This window comes from Microtus pennsylvanicus, chromosome 21, assembly GCF_037038515.1.
Source record: "Microtus pennsylvanicus isolate mMicPen1 chromosome 21, mMicPen1.hap1, whole genome shotgun sequence".
Taxonomy (NCBI): Eukaryota; Metazoa; Chordata; class Mammalia; order Rodentia; family Cricetidae; genus Microtus; species Microtus pennsylvanicus.
The window spans coordinates 21,637,088-21,654,597 of NC_134599.1; the positions used below are offsets into that span (position 1 = coordinate 21,637,088).

General features: G+C 42.5%; 1 protein-coding gene across 6 annotated transcripts in view; it reads left to right on the top strand.

Moving 5' to 3' along the window:
* Nucleotides 1-16,131, top strand: part of Lclat1 (lysocardiolipin acyltransferase 1) — a 122,951-nt gene extending 106,820 nt beyond the window's left edge. For all 6 annotated transcript variants that reach the window (XM_075955302.1, XM_075955303.1, XM_075955300.1 and 3 more), the window contains one exon: nucleotides 12,528-16,131. In XM_075955302.1, the coding sequence (XP_075811417.1) occupies nucleotides 12,528-13,030 (503 nt within the window). In that variant the 3' untranslated portion in view covers nucleotides 13,031-16,131. The remainder of the gene's footprint in view (nucleotides 1-12,527) is intronic.
* Nucleotides 16,132-17,510: the final 1,379 nt, after the last annotated feature.

The window sequence follows — 17,510 nt, forward strand, 5'->3', positions numbered from 1 at the left end:
ATCAGCACACAGCAGTGGACAGCTGTGAGGAGCACCAACACCTAGAGAGCAGTGTAGCGGTGGTTGCACACATAGGGGAATGGGAGAAACGCAGACTCCTAGTGGCTTCTCTCTCCTGGTTTAGAGGATGGTTAGTCACAGTTACTCTCCAAGTAGTCTCATTTGTTCCTCCCACTGCGGGCTGTTAGAGAAGACTGCTCTTAGGCTGTCTCAAGCAGAAGCATCCCAGAGAGCCTCAGCTCAGTTTACCTGCATCTGCCTACTGGAATGCTGATTCCATAAACATATTTACTGAAATCACTGGGAAATTTCTGTCATTGTTTGCTTATATTTATCATAACAAAAGGGGACAATAAATAAACTCTATAGTATATCAGATGATTGTATGTGCTACGAATTTAGAGAGCCTGCTATTTTCGGTAGGGTGGGGGCCAGGGCCTCCCTGATAGAACAGGCAGTAGAACAAAGACCATGGCACTACTTGTGGATGGAGCCGAGTGGGACAATGATTAGTAGGGTGAAGGTCGTGGTCGACCGGTAGTTAGAATTAACCAGAGCAGCCCCAAAACAAGGAATATAATTTTAATAATTGGGATAAAGAGACTCATAAGACAGGGGTCTAGCGAGAATCACACGCAGTGGAGAAAGAGACAAAACAAGGGGCGGGCACCCAATCCCCAGGTGCTTCTTCCTTCCCCCCCAGGCGGCCACACCCTAGCTAAATGTGATTGGCTGAGCTTCCCCATCTGTAGGGAATGGAAAGGAGTGATGAAAGCTCACAGACAATACAGGGCTTCAGAGGCCCGGGAGCCTTCTGAGTGAGGTGGTAGCCACTAGACAGAGTCAAGGGAAATTGAAATGTGTTGCTACTAACATTCTGAAAGCTGTTGCAGAAGGAAATGTGTCAGGTAGCAGTTACGCTAACAAACTCGTTTACGAAGGCATTTGTAATAATAACCCGGGTGAGAAAGACAGGAAGTAAAATCGGTAAGGTAACAGATGGCTGGATTTGGATTATTGAAGTAGAACAAGTACGATTTTCAGCTGGGGTCGTAGAATGGCAGGGATGACTCTAGGGTTGCTAGCGTGAGTTGGAAGATAACTTTGCCTTGATGAGACAAAGACTGAGAAAAGCATAGGTTTTGGCAGAAAGATTAGGTTGGAGTTCAGTCTAGGTCACATTGATCTGAGATACTTATTAGAAGACATCCAAGATATGTAAAGATTAACGGTCAAATATATCAGTCTAAAAATGAAAGACCAGCTGGAGTTATGAATTTGAGAGTCAGCAGCACATATTTGGTATCAAGGTCACCCAGGGATGGAGAAAAGTAGGAGCAAAGCCCTCGGGCATCTGCTATTTAGAAATCTTGTAAGCTAGTAGTCCACAGGGAAAGATCAGAATGACCCAAAGAGAGCTGTGTGGCTAAGCATAAAGCATACAACCCAGTCACTGAGGAGAATGGGCTTGCCAGAGCCATGTGTTACTTTTCTGTTGCTGTGGTAAGTACCACACTCAAGGCCTTCAGTTCTTCCATCATGAGGGGTAAGCATGACAACATGCAGCAGGCATGCAACAGGAACAGGAAGCTGAGCAACCATGTCTTTACCACAGGTGTGAAGCAGAGTGAACTGGATGTGGGTCACGGCTTTAATCTCTCAAAGGTCACCCTAAGTGGCATACTTCTTCTAGCAAGGCCATACTTCCCATACTTCTCCAAACATTGCCACTTGTTGGGGACCAAGTTTTCAAATGCCTGAATCTCTGGGAGATATTTTCATTCTTACAACCACAAATGGTGAGGCCTTGAGCTCACTTAGTTGACGTTGATTGGTTCACTCCGGCAGAGGGTGAAGACCATTGGCATACAGCTGAAGTAGCTCTGTAAGTCACCAGAGAAATGAGTGGAAAATCGTGTCAAGAGATAATGAGAGAAGTTATAACAAGTGGATAGGCAAGTTACAAGGATCAAAGAAAAGAGTGTATTTGTTATTTGTCATGTTGCTATGGCAGATAACCTCACAAAAATCTCAGAAAGGAAGAGTTTATTTAGTGCAGTCCAGGATGGTGGAGAAGTCATGGCAACAGGAACCGTTGAGGCAGTCGGTCACATTGCATCCGTCTGCAGTCATGAAACCAGACACATGAATGCTGCTGCAGACCTCACTCTCAGGCTGGAGCCCCAGCCCAGGGGATGGTGCCGCCCACACCAGGGTGGGTTTCCCACCTCAGCCAATCTAATCTAGAAAGCCCTTCACAGACATTCCTAGTGGTTTGTATCTATGGTGATGATAAAAATCCCATCAAGTTGACAGTTAAGGTCATAACAGGGAACTATATGGGGAGGAGCAGTATTGAGTTTATGGAGGAAATGAAATAGAGTACGTGAGTGGAGAGTTTGGTCCAACTATAAACAGCTTAAAACATTGTCATTTTAATATTTTCAGAGTTCCTTGGGAAGTATCAAATGTGGATATGTGTTTCCTTTTTGGTAAACTAGAAATCTCATGTCAACCTAATAAATGAGAGCCTCAAAAGCATCTATCTCCAGAGATACTGGCTAGCTCTTTTCCCAGTATTATTCTTGGGGTTTTGTTTGTTTTTGTCACTTGTAACTGAATTATCTGCAATTACATCAAAATTCTGTAATGTTAGTCCTTCTAGATAGTATCCAGAATCCATATTTATGACCCTGAAAAAATTAGAGCCGCCAAAGTTTTTCCAACTGTTAGATTACATGTAGTCTAACCAGGGAATTGTATTGTGCACTGGACAGTAAATGGAAAGGAAGGCACAGCCTGTGGGTATGCTAGAGTCCATTTTCATGAGTGAGCAAGTACATTTGCAGTATAATCCTAGCATCAAGAAATCTTAAACATAGTACATGGGAATAGATTCTGAAAAGCATACACTTTTTCTTTCTAACATTTTGATTTGGTAAGAATCCAAGTAGCTTATTGCACATAAAACGAATTTGTTAAGTTACTTTAAATGAAGCTGCCCACTCCCGACTCCCCTCTTCTCCCACCCCCGTTTAATGTATCTGCGTGCACCTGTGCCATGGATCTTCAATTGGCTCTCTTCTGCCACCTTGTGAGATCTGAGGATGGAGCTCAGGTCATCAGGCCTGGGTGCAAATGTCTCTACCTGCTGAGGTACCTCAGTGGCAAAACCTAACACTTTTTAGAAGTAGGGTTCACTGTTATAAAATCTATTCATTTAAAGTGTACAGTTGGGTATCCTGATAAATATATAGCACACATAACTTAGCATCTTAGTCAAAATACAGAGCGTCTCATTTCTCCCAAAGTTCTCCTCTGAGTGGACCCTGGCCGTGACCGAGCTGCTTTCTGTTACAGTGTCTTTACCTTGTCTAGAGTTTTGTGTAGGCAGAATTATATAATATGTAGTCTTCTGCTTAGAAGAAGTGCTTTTAGCTTCCATCCATATTGTTGCATATTTTCTTCCTTTTTATTACTGGATGTCATTCCATTGTATAGAATATATCACATTTTGTTTACCTGTTCACAGACTGTGACACATGTGGTTTATGCATAATATATAGAATTGCTAAGAATATTTTCATACCTAGATCTATGTGAGATTGAGTTTGTTTTCTTCCTTTCCTTTCTTCTCTTCTTCATTTTCTTCCTTCCCTTCTTCCCTTTTCCCTTCCCTTCTTCCCTCCCTTCCTCCTTCCCTCCTTCCTTCCTTTTCTCCCTCCCTCCTTCCCTTCCTTTCTCCAGCATATCCTACAGATCTAGAGCTGAATCTGATGCACTAAGTGCTCTATAGATTGTTGAATGAATGATGCCAATATCAGACATAGTAAGCACTCAATAAAGCCATGCCCAAGAGTAACATTAGTCACCTTCAATTCTAATATCAGCATAGAGACTATGATCATATGCTTAGTAACAATGATCTCATTTATTTCAAATATCAGAAAACTCAGTATCTGATGCCTGTGCTGACATTTCTGTAATCTGCTAATGATTTTTGAGTCCAGGATTTTTAACATCTAAATGACCATGTTGAGTGTTGAGCCCAAGCAGTGAAACAAGTGGCCTTTTTCCTGTTCCTGTTTGCATGAATTTTAATGTCTTCTCTCATTATTTTAGCAACGAATGGCAACAAAAACAAAGAAAGCACATAGATTTTTTTGAAGGAATAGATTAGAAGAGCCCGATGTCAGTGATGCACAAGGTGTTGGTGGCACTTGTGCCTGATAGGTCCTGGGATGAAGACAAGTCACTGTCCCTCTCCTTTTTTATTTACCATAATTTATAGACTTGGGATCTTTCACATCATGTTCCACTTACTTCCAAGTCCCCCCATATCCTCCCTCACCCCTGTAGCACCCGCAAAAGAAAATTTTTAAAAAAATTAAAAATTAAAAAAATATTAAAAAATTTTAAAAAATCAAAACAAGCAAGCAAACAAAAATCTCCTTGCTCTTCCATTGTTCCTGCCTCTCCAGCACCTCCTCATTTGTCCTGATGGCATTGGGATCTGAGGTGTGTCACATAATACACCCTTTGTCCAGTCAGCTTGTCCCTTCTTATCTTGTTATTGTTTATTGCTGCCCATTTTGGCTTTGTAACATGTATGTGAAGATCCCAGGAGCCAAGCCTAGCCCCTGCACACTAGTGTAGTAGCTAGATCACCCTGCCATGTAGTTAGCACTGGTGTGCTATGCTTGCGTTTCTCATAAAAATAGGCCAATTTAATGGTATGACATGACTTGTTAGTGGAACACAGATACTTACCAGTTAGAGTTCTTGTGTCATGTGCAGTGTATATACACACCGTAATCTACTGTGGTTTGTATGTATAAGGCTTACAAATCCTCTGCAGTTCTGCCACATGGGTAGATTTGGATTCTCATCACCCCTTTCCTTGTTGTTGTTAAAGTCAGAACAGGCGAGATGGCCCAGTGATTCAGAGACTTGCAGAGGATACAAGTTCAGTTCCCAACACCCACATCATATTTATCACTCCATCTCCAGGGGATCTGGCAAGTCAAGCCATTCATAATAAAACTTAGGAAAAATTAAATAGAAATTAACTGCTTAAATAAAATTATACCTAACCAGAGTTCTATACTAACAGGTTGAAATGAGTATTTTAAATGCTGAAGCACTAAAACTCACATTTTAGTTAAACTTGAAACTATCAATTTATTTTATTAAAATAGTAAATGTTAATAATGAAAGCAAAAGAAAACCTACCATGAAGCCTTGAAAACTAAACATAGAGCAAGAAAGACAATATATATCCCTTCTCTTAAATGAGAAGACTTAAAACGGCAGTTATTCCAAAATTATAATGCAAAAATAATATAGAGTTTCCAGATAGGTTTTCTTATATGTTTTTGGAGGTATGTCTGTTAATTTCCTGTTTCTGTGAAGAGATACCATGGGCAAGGCAAAAGAAAGAATTTAATGGGGACTTTCTTACAGTTTAGAAGGTGAGTCCATGACCTCATGGTAGCAGGGATCCTGGCAGCAGGCATTTTCATTTGAACCATAAGGTGGTAGAGGATTGTTTTCAAATTAATTTAGATGCTCTTAGAGAGTTTATTGAACAAGATACTTGCCCAGGACAAGTCATTGTACTGAACACAGAAGCATGCCTACTTTACCAGCCATTGAGTCAGTAGGAAAAAAAAAAGTATGGTTTTGGAGCAGGAATAAGCTTGGAGCTTGTGGAGCAATGGAGAAAAATGACACTAGCTAGCGATGTGTTTTAGCCATGGCCAAGTTAATAAGCAATATAATAGAGGAGGGAAACTGTTTAATAAAAGAAGTGGGAAAACTTGTTTTCATCTTGCAAAGAAATGCAAAGGTCCATATATTGTAGGCACAAGAGACACAGAAGAATTGAAAATCAGTAACATGAGAAAATTTCTTAATAAAATACACAGCTGTATTGGAGAAGATGCTATCAATAAAGATAATAAAATATTTGTAAAATATTTGCAACACAATGTTTAAAGAAATACTGATCTGTGATAAGGAGCTTTGCAAATGAGTAAGAGGGATTGTAGGAAATGGACTTGGAAATGAACCTGCGTTCACGGAGGAGTTAACCCCACAGGTACTCCCCCTAAGTCATGAGCACCACAGTTTATACCTCAGTTTCCACCAGACAAGCCACAGTTCTCTGCAAAGGTCTGTGTGTAGCCCCAGTTCTGAAGGAATGCAACAGCAAGACTTCTGGAATCTGCCAGCTTCTTGCTGAGCCCTGAGCCCCAGGTTCAGGGAGAAAGCCTGCCCTAGAGGAGCATGTGGGGAGTGGTGGGCGAGGACGGCTGCACCCGCTTCTGGCCTCCATTCACAGCCACCCCACCTCCCACACCCAAATAAATTACTAATTAAAAAGGAAAAACTCCTTAGTGGTCAGATGTCAAAATACTACCAAGTGTAATAAAGCATGATATCTTTGCTGCATGAAAAGCTCATAAACTCTAAGAAATGACACAAAACTGAATTTTGAAAGCATGCAGAAGTATTATATATATATATACACACACACACATATATATATATCCCATAGATGTGTTATCAAGACATATCAAATTAAAATTATGTTTCAAAAACTTTCTAAAAACACAGTACAAGCATTAGTAAAATTACACAAAAAATAAGTTTCTTGTGTATATTCAAACATTTTGGGGAGTCAGTTGCTTATTTTTATGTAGCAAAAAATTTTTAACATTCATTTACATTCTTTGATCTAACTTCTCCACATTCTCTAAAATATTATTATCATTGATCACAAAAATATCTATTTAATGTCAGTAAATGAAAATAACGTAAGCATCCAGACAAAGGGACTTTTGTTCTCCCAAACATTCATCCATAAAATATCTTAGGACATCTTAAATGACATGGATGGGAAGTATAAAAGAGTGCTTCACATGGTCCAGGGCTACTTGCTCTTTGTTCAGTATGTTTGTTCACTGCTTCACATGGTACAGGGCTGCTTGCTGTTTGTTTGTCTCTACCTTTTGTTCCATAAATTTTCAACTTGGGCAAAAAAATGGTGACTAATGTTCCAAGTTGGAAATGACAGAAATTCTCTGGCAGTGCACATGGTGTTGTTGGAGTCTTCACACCAGTTTGTCTCGAGGCTCATGCATGCTCTTATTTTGAAGCTGGATGGTGTCTTATTTATTAGCAGTTTTTGTCTTTATTTCTGACTCGTCCATTCAAGACTTCTTCAGCGTGGTCTGACTAGTGCCAACGCGTCAATGCTAGTGCAAGGGAATGGTTGCTTAGTTATAAACCCAACTTCTGTCCTGAGGATGATAGTTTTTTTGTTTTGTTTTTAAATATGAAAACAAAAAAATCAGTGACCTTTAGCTTTTTATTTTATTTTATTTTATTTTATTTTATTTTATTTTATTTTTGGTTTTTCGAGACAGGGTTTCTCTGTGGTTTTGGAGCCTGTCCTGGAACTAGCTCTTCTAGACCAGGCTGGTCTCGAACTCACAGAGATCCGCCTGCCTCTGCCTCCCAAGTGCTGGGATTAAAGGCGTGCGCCACTACCGCCCGGCTAGCTTTTTATTTTAACATAAAATGGATCATGGGTAACAAGTTCCTTTAGTAGTTGCCATTATTTGTAGTTAAATTTATGGATTCAGATCCAGCTAGATTTTTTTATGTAATCAAGGTATCAAAATGAAATATAAAGTTGTATTTTGTATATTTTATACATAGTTGGTTATGAAATGGGGAAAGAAAGGGAAATTTACAATCCTTACTAGTTCTGTCTAAGATCACTGTTGGGAATTTGGATTATTCGGTCATAAGCTGCACAGTTGGATCACATGCTTTAGTGAGCATGGGTACAGCAGCGTTCCTTCCCTTTGATACGATTTTAGAGCTCACAAAAGTGTCTTCCAGTTTTTCCTTTTAAACATACAAATGCATAAGGATTTGGCAATCTCCTGTTCGCGGTGACCATTTGACACTAGATAGGATTCTTTTTTTTAATATTTATTTATTTATTATGTATACAATATTCTGTCTGTGTGTATGTCTACAGGCCAGAAGAGGGCACCAGACCTCATTCCAGATAGTTGTGAGCCACCATGTGGTTGCTGGGAATTGAACTCAGGACCTTTGGAAGAGCAGGCAATGCTCTTAACCACTGAACCATCTCTCCAGCCCCCTAGATAGGATTCTTTTAATGCCAAGACTTCAACTTGAGATGATTAGAGACATTCCCTTATGGACATTACATTTGGAAAAGTCAATCCTAGTTTTCACCTTTGTTGGTTATTTAAACATGACTAGAGTATTCAGAATCCTCCTGTGTCTGTCCAAGTCTTAGAAGTAAGGTCTGGACAAGTGAGCAACTGCTCTGTTCTCCACTAACAGAGCACTAGCTTTATAAAATAATTCCATTAGGTACAGTATCCAAAAGAGAACAAATCTACTTTCTGAGCCCAGTGCAGGCAAATGGCATCCATGCCTGTAATTTAGCTCATCTGAAAAAGAATGAGATCTTTTAAAACTGCTTTCTATTGATGGCAGCCAGGTGTAAGGATAATATAAAACCTTAGCGATAGCAGAAGTATTTTTCTTAATCTGTTATTTTAACTGGTAAGTGGAAGCATGTCTCAACTTTTGACTCTTCTTTCTTCACTGTCTTATTTGTGAGCCCAGCCCCTGCAGCCATGCCCCCCTTTCCCTGTCCTTAACTCGCGGTACTGGCTTCCCTGGGCTCCAGGGCACAAACCAGGGATAGAGATGTGGTACAGAAGTAAGCTCCTCTGCCTGCATAGACTCAGGCTCTCCCACCCAGCAGAATAGTGTCTTGTGGCCTTTGTGTTGTCTGGAGACCTTTACTTCATATAAAGGTTAAACCATCTCAGGACTGTTGACTCTCCTTCCGTAAGCACAGACCTTTCTCTTGCTGATGTGTTTACCCATGTCTAAGTCTGAGCTTAAGGAAGCCAGCCCTTATGCTACCTGACGCTCAGGACGTGAATGTCAAGGAAGAAGTTTCTTCTTGCCAGCTCCTCTTCCCTTTAATTTATCTTTTTATCTAAACACTGTTCTGTACTTACTTGCTATATAAATAGGTAGCATTTTAATTATGCTGGATTATAATAATAGCCTTCCAAAGTTCTAAATCTCAAGTAATTTATAAGAGATTTGGACTATTGCCCTTCCAAGACCAACAATTCGTGGAACCCAAGATAGAAAAACTATCATGAGGCCTACTCAGCCTCACTAAACCAACAAGAAGTGTTGTAGTCAGTGATAACATTTATGACCTTACTGGGTCCAAGACTCACTCTGCATTCCCCCACTGAATTATTATAACTTTCCCACAAAGAAGGTATAACTAGTGCCCATACTTTCAAGCGAGAAGATAAATCCCACACATACTGATCACATGCACATTTCTAGAACCTCTTTAAAACCTGGGCTCTAAAGAAGCAAACGTGATTCTTGTTGGAGCATACAGTGGTGGCTGGGTCTCACAGCAAGCCAGGGCCACGCTGGACCTTGGCATTTAATAAAGGCTCTTCATTTGAGCTGGATATTGAAGGAAATTGAAGTCAGGCATTTCAGGGAGATAATTATGTATTTGAAACAAGGAATTCAGGAGAAAGCTTTGTAAAACATCAGTTGGAACATTTATCTTGAGCAGGGAGGCCCCTGATTGGCATCTAGATTGGGGTCTAGACAAATAATGCTATGGATAGTGGCAAAGACAGGATGTGGATGCGCTTTCCCCACAGACACCATGATGGTGGGAACTGTTCCTAGACACATCAGCACTGCTTCCTGATGGCCTGTGTGTCTCCTTTAACTCTCAGAATCAGTCAGCCATGTACTTTGTAGGTACAAGAGATGCCAGTAGCTCTGAGAAGGGTTTGCGTGGAAGGAGGAAACCAGAGGAGTTTTTAAACAAAACGTGTGACTTTGACATGGTGAATATCTTTCCTTCACTGTGAGAGAAAGTGGGAAACTGAGGGTGGAGTTGAGGTCCGGCAGCCACAAGCACACTGACTGTGGCAAGTGGCAGAAGCAGGCAGAGCCTGGTCTGTGTGGAGAGAGTGCGTGTGCCACACTGACTGTCCAGTCAAGGGAAGGTTTCTGTAAAGAATGAAGAAACCAAGTTGAAACCTGGGTGTTACCCTAAAGTAAACTGCAGTGTAGCCTAGACGGACAGTTACAGAAGACTTGAAGAACCTTTTTTAAAAGTGACGGGTTCAGTTGAAGGAGTGTGGTGGAAAATTGCTTCACTTCTTTGCCATTATTGCTGTCAAGGTAAAATTTGAACAGAGTGAAATATTCTCAGCTCAGATACCGTTTGATTCTGATAGAGGCCAACGTTGTGTGGTCTCACCTCCGTCTAGAATACTTTTGCTGTTCCCCAGATTCCCTCCTGTGCCTTCTAGGTACTTCCTACCATGCAGGAACCGCTATTCCGACTGCGGTCACCACACACAAGTCCTGCCTGAGTCATCTCTTCTGCCAAGTCCTCAGCCAGTCTGTTTACTGGGAGAGAAGAGAAGACTAGGGATGGATATTGTTTGAGTATATCACCTACCTTTATGAAACTGTCATAACAAAAATCCATTGTTTTCTTTTTTAAAAAATATTTATTTATTTATTATGTATACAATATTCTGTCTGTGTGTATGACTGCAGGTCAGAAGAGGGCACCAGACCTCATTACAGATGGTTGTGAGCCACCATGTGGTTGCTGGGAATTGAACTCAGGACCTTTGGAAGAGCAGACAATGCTCTTAACCTCTGAGCCATCTCTCCAGCCCCCCATTATTTTCTATGACTAATAAAAAACACTTTTAGGTTTATTCACTGAAGATAATAACAACATTCAGAAATAGTACCAATAGTGCTGTACTGTTACGTGGAGAGCGGGCCCTTATTCTGTTTTGGCCGCCCGGCTAGCTTACACCCGAAATAACCACACAGAAACTGTATTTATTAAATTACTGCTTGGCCCATTAGCTCTAACTTTTTATTGGCTAACTCTCACATGATTTAACCCATTTCTATTAATCTGTGTATCGCCACGTGCTGGCAAGATTCTAACTGGAGTCCTTCTCAGGTGGAGGATCCATGGTTTCTGCCACTCTGCCCTTCTTCCCAGCATTCAATTCTGTCTTCTCTGCCTACCTAAGTTCTGCCCTATCAGGTCCAGAGCAGTTTCTTTATTCATTAACCAATGAAAGCAACACATGAACAGAAGAACCTCCTACACCACTGTACCCCTTGGGCAGAACACTAAGCTTCCCTGGACCAGGGCTCAGTTGAGTGGTAGCCGGTGTCCTCTGCAGATCGTACAACGCACCAGCTCTCTAACCTCCAAGGCCCCACCATTAGTTCAGTGCTAAGCCAAAGAACACTCCCTCTTGTACACCCCTCCTCCTCCAGCTGGCCACCATGTCACATCAGTTCTTGTTACCATTGTAGACGGCTTCTTCCGTGCCTGTTGTAACAGCCACTGTTTTGCCCTTGGTGGAGCACACTGCTTGTGCTCCACTACCCCCAAGCTGCTCCTCTGCCACATACAGTATACAGGAAGGCCTATACCACGGGCCCCAGACTGCTTTTAATGCCCTGCTCCCATGGTGTTCAACCTGCCCCATCTACAGAACCTGTTCCTTCCCCCACCTCATCTGCCATGTTCCCATGGGGCTGCTTGGGATCTTGTGCATTCTTACATTCCTGATTATGTTAGCAACATTTTGAAGGACACCAGGGACCGTGTTTACCATGTCTTTGTTGTCAGCATCTGGTGTGTGACTTCGAAAACAACTCCATTAAATACTTGTGCAGAGCCAGGCAGTGGTGGCACATTCCTTTAATCCCAGCACTCAGGAGGACCTTGTGTGTTTGAGACCAGCCTAGTCTACAGAGTGAGTTCCAGGACAGGTACCATAGCTATACATGGAGAAACCCTATCTTTAAAAAAAAAAAATTCCTATGCAGAATGGTGTTTCAGGTCAGGATCAAAGTTGTTATGCTTGTTTGTTTGTTTGTTTTTTTAATTGTGCAGAAGTGTTCAAATGACTGACAGTTTCTTTAGGTTTGTTTCTGAGGTTCCTTTGCAATGATTATCATGGTCATTTAAGGTAAAGGTGCACACATTGCTATCGCCTTTGATGAGCTGAGTATGTTAATTGTGTCAGTGTAACATCCTGTGGCCGAAAGGCTAGCCTATACCCTTTTCTCTTCCCTCAGCTCCAGCTCACTGTGTCTATCTGCAGTTCTAGAATGCAGATTACCATTCCTGGGAATGAAGATAATTTCTTTTTAAAGGTCTTTGTGGTAATTAGCAAACAGGAAAAAAGCTAAAACTGGCTGGTAAATATTGACCTAAGTACCCAGAAACACTGGTATTTTTAGCTCTTGTTTGTTCATGGTGGTTCACTCTGTCCTGATTTTTCATGCTCATAGCTCTGCCTGGCAGAGCAAATCAGCATTACCATCCCATTGACTGTTGCTAAAGTTTTCATCTTTCCAAATCCTAGGTAACAACCTCGATGCTGTCCATGACATCACCGTGGCATATCCTTACAACATTCCTCAAACTGAGAAACACCTCCTCCTTGGAGACTTTCCCAAGGAGATCCACTTCCATGTCCATAGGTATCCAGTCGATACCCTTCCCACTTCCAAGGAGGATCTGCAGCTCTGGTGCCACAAGCGGTGGGAAGAGAAGGAAGAGAGACTGCGCTCCTTCTACCAAGGGGAAAAAAGCTTTCATTTTACTGGACAGAGCACAGTGCCACCTTGCAAGTCTGAGCTCAGAGTCCTAGTGGTCAAGCTGCTGTCCGTACTGTATTGGACTTTGTTCTGCTCTGCAATGTGCCTGCTCATATATTGGTACAGCCTAGTTTGGTGGTATTTCCTAATCAGCATTGTGCTTTTCGTGCTGCAGGAGAGAATATTTGGTGGACTGGAAATCATTGAACTTGCATGCTACCGTTTTTTCCACAAGCATCCACATTTAAATTCAAAGAAAAACAAGTAAGACGGTTGCATTCACCACATAAAACTCTAGGAGCGTTGTGGAAATGTTACAGCCTTTGTAAACCGGGATGAGTTTTTGCATGACTATGTCAAGTGTTTCTTACTATCATCATTTATTGTTAAAGATATTTTGCACTTAATTTTCTGGGGGAAATATTGCTAAGTTTCTTTAACTCTCTGAATGTAATTCCAATGCTGCATATGTAGCAGGGGTCAATCGCTATGAATAACCAGGGCCAGAATACTAGAAACAGTCAGGAGGCCGTTGAGACAAGATGCAAGCTTTTCTGAAAGGGTCAGTCCACTTCTGACAGGCTGCCAGCCCAGAGGCAGGCCTGGCACCACGAACATGTCCCAGCGCTGTAGGCAGGTGGTATTCTGGCTCCCCTGGGAGGCACTGTCCATCTATCCTTTCGTCCTTTTACAGCCCTCAAACCCCAAACCGCAGTTGTCTTGTCCTAAACTGACCACCAGTTCACAGGGAGCCCTTCATTGCTCACTCACAAAGCCTTGAGCTGAAGCCAGCAGCAGGAAGCCCCTTTCTCACCTGGAAGTCACACCTCACTCTGCTCAGGGAGCACCTGCAGGCTCTCCAGTTGGGTTCTAAGCTTGTTCTTCTCTCGGTCCTCATTGCCTCCTGCTCCTTAGCAGGTGTAGCTTCTTCATCAGTGTGAACTGGCACATGTAAAGGTGTACTAGAACATTCTTGTATTTCAGACAGAAGCGGTCTTATGAAATACTGCTTTAGAGCCCATGCACAGTGGAAGTCAGGTGTGTGTCCTGCTCGTGTAGGGTGTCTGCCTTTTGCCATCAGAGCTACAACAAAAATGGCCACAGACAGGATGTTATAGCCAAAGCCCCCAAGCCTTGATGAGCTTCACTCTTAAAACTAAAAATGCTAACCCAGAATGAACCCTTTCATTGAGATCAAGGACTCCCTCGCTAACTCTCCCTCAACAGTAACTTTTAAACCCACACAGACCAGCTGTTTACCAAATAGCCCTATCATCTGGAAGCCATGAAAACCCAGCAGGCCAATAGCACCATTGTCCTGGATAAGAGAGCATGTGGCCATTGTTCCCACTGAGCTACATGGGCCTGTCTTTGTCATTGATTGGGGCAGGGGCTGTACAGGCCCGTAAAACTGTTCAGCTGTTAGCAAATCTGTCAATCCCCCCACCCAGCCCCCGCTGGGCACTCTCAGGAGCTGTCACTGCCCTGTGTATTCAGACCAGAATTCACCTTCCTGCTCAGCTTAGCAGCACGTTCTCTAAGAAAGCCCTGTGGGGACAGTTAGTGGATCATGTTCAGTTTGTTTCTTTGGAGCTTGTGTTTGTGAGGGGTGCCGCTATGGAAGCACACCAACCAACCAGCCTGTATTTAACTGCTCTATCAAAGCTCAGTTCAGTTCTGCCAGGAGCTTACTAATTAGCTTCTGTGCACATCTGCTCTCAACACAGCTGTTTTAAGGTTAAAAACACAAAAAAAGAGCAACCCTTTCCCCCCCTTTACCTTAATGGGAAAGACTGCAATTTTAAGTTTTTCTGCAACTTCCTTGGATCACATTTAAACATGGAAATAGCTAGCAATCAAAATTACATTTGTTTCCCAGGTAAAAAGAAAAAGCTGCTCTCCACACAGTACCTGGGATTACCAAGTAGTGATGCCCATTTCATTGTGTGTCCTCACCCTTTGCCTCTTCTTCTCCAATCAACAGGAAGATCTTCCTCCTCTTTTGATCACAGAAAAACATGCTTAAGGTAGGAAACCCTTAATTTTATTATCTACCCCAAATTCATAATTCTAAGTATAGCACTAAAACTAGAGAAATTGCTTTAAGAGAAGTTTCTCCAAAAGGAAAAAGAAAATCCCCTTTTAAATAAAATTTAAATATTTAATATTTAAATAAAAAAATAATTTGTTTTTACCTACATATTTAGCTTTGTTAAAATTTTTATTAACTATATATAATATATATATATTACATATATAATGATTTTGAGCATGGAACTGCTTTAAATCAATCCTTGATGGTAGTTGGCCTTAGAAATGCCCCTATTACACCCCACCCTTCAGCCAGAGCTCCTAGCAGCTGGCAGCCCTGCTACAGCAGAACCCAGCCCCTGCTCCATATGACAGTGAGACTGAGGGACTGAAATGTTCACAGCACTAGCTGGCTAGCTGACCCCATCCAGGAGACTTTAAGTATAGTAGTTGTGGGTTATTTATAATGTAAATCATTTCACTTTACAATATGAACCAGTAAGGAGGGGAACTGGCGAGGTGACAGGTTCCCACAGTAGGTATCTCTGCAATAAGTTCAAGGAGTCCTGAACTTAAGTCAGGCTACATGCGGAAAGGCTGAAGATGAAATGCATAAGTGTCTGAAAGAACTCATCTCTTACGACTAAAACCCTGCCCTTGTGTGCTCTCAACATAGATGAGAAAGGACTAGCATCATGCACTCTAATGGTGGGCACTCCACATGCAGACCACATATTGGTAGCCAGGCCTGAGTTCTGCAGACAGACAGATTTCCATTTCACCGGCTCTCAGCTCTGGCCCAATGGAGAGGCTCCAGTACGGTCACAAAGACTAGCAGAGGGGCCTGTTGGTGGCGAATTGTTTACATTTCTTTATAGAAAATAATGTGCTTTCAGTGCCTTAGTTACGGGTCCCCTTCTTTTTCCTGTTCCAAGAGTTCTATAACGTGTCCTTAACTTCTCTCCTTGTCACTCATTAGGAGGAGAAAATGGTGTCTCAATACTGGTCATTGGTTGACAGAAACAAAACACTATGTTGTAACTTTGAGCAAAGAGCTGGACGCTGAGCTAGTGGCTAGTGTTCTAACTTAACTATAGAAGATGAAAATGGCTTGGCCATACAATGAACTTCAGACTAAATATGACTCTACAGGTGTCTTGAACTTTAAATTTTTATTTCAGAGTCTTGGTTTTGGTAACTCATTTTTAAAAGATCATTATGTGGAGAACACCAAGTTTTAAAAATAACTCACAGAATGGCCTTAGCTTTCCGTGTCCACTGGAATGTTGTGAGTTGTTATTTGTAATATGCATCCAGAATAAAGTGGAGTGAATCACATTGTCCAAAAGCTGCTGTGATTCTATTTTTACAGGATTGACAGGATTTAAAGGCCATCGTGCGGTCATCCCCCATATTGTCATGGTCTTAGCCCGTGTCACTGATGAGTAGGCCTCCCATGGCTGTTAAAACGTGGTCTAATTTAGAACAGAATGCACTATTCCCTAATTGAGAGAGTCGAGGATACAGTTGAACTCCTGCCCCAGTGTCAACAGAACCTGTTTTCCTCGGGACAGCTATTCATTCTCCAAGTGTGGGATACAGACACTTAAAGGAAAGGAACATGAGGACTCTGTGTCCCTCCCGCACCTCACTCTCTAGGAGTACAACTCCAAAAGCGAGTCTTAGACCATCATTAGCTAACAGCACACATCATCAGGGAAGCCTATTGCATGCTCAAGAGCCCATTCTGTCCTTGGTTCTCCAGTGAGCACTTAGTGTGCAAGCCCTGGTGTTCCCTGGGAAAGGGCACATGGGCCCAAAGAGTGTTGACCTGGCTCTAAGAGCTCTGGTCCCAAGGAGTGGACTGGAGGACATGGACTGCAGCCCCCACTCATAGTCAGCCTCACCCCTTTTACAGAAAATGGATTTCTGATGTGGGGACCTCAGGTGCCAACCATGGGCACAGAAACTGCCTCTACAGCGCATTCTAAATACCAAACACAAAGTGCCAAGAGAGACCGTTTGTGTTTTCCTGCCTGGTGGGCTGCACACAGGATCCACGTGCATCCTCCGGGCTTAAGTCTAGTAAGAAAGAAAGAAACAGGCTGCCTTCTCATGGGCCGACCATTTGTGATGGGTGACCAAGTGACCGCAAATGTCCACCTTCTCAAGTCTGCCAGAGCAGGTAGGCATGCAGAACTCTCAGGCCCAGCAGAGGGAGAGACACTGAGAAGTCTGATAGTGTTTCGTATCAGCTGTGGATGTATGGGAAGCCAAAGAGTCCATAGAGCTGTATGTGGAGAGTCTCATCAATAATTGGTCAACCTGGGTTGGGCGTGGTGGCTCATGCTTGTAATCCCAGCACTTTGGAGACAGAGGCAGGAGGACCACAAGGTTAAGACTAGTCAGAGCTACGTGAGTTCAGGTCAGCTTGTGCTATATAGCAAGACGCTGTCTCAAAACGGGGTGGGGATCAGGCCTGGGATCTCAGGAGAGATAAGATGGCTCAGTCAGTGAAGTGCTTGGTTTGCAAGCACAAGTATCTGAATTCAATCCCCAGAACCCACATTAAAAAAAAAAAAAGAGCCAGGTATGGGGCACCTCCTTGTAATCCTAGCACTGTGGAGGCTGAGACTGGGGGTCCTGCGGTTTGCTAGCCTTGGCCAATGAAAGACCCAGTCCATCTCAAGAACAGGTGGATGGCACCGAGGGGCTAC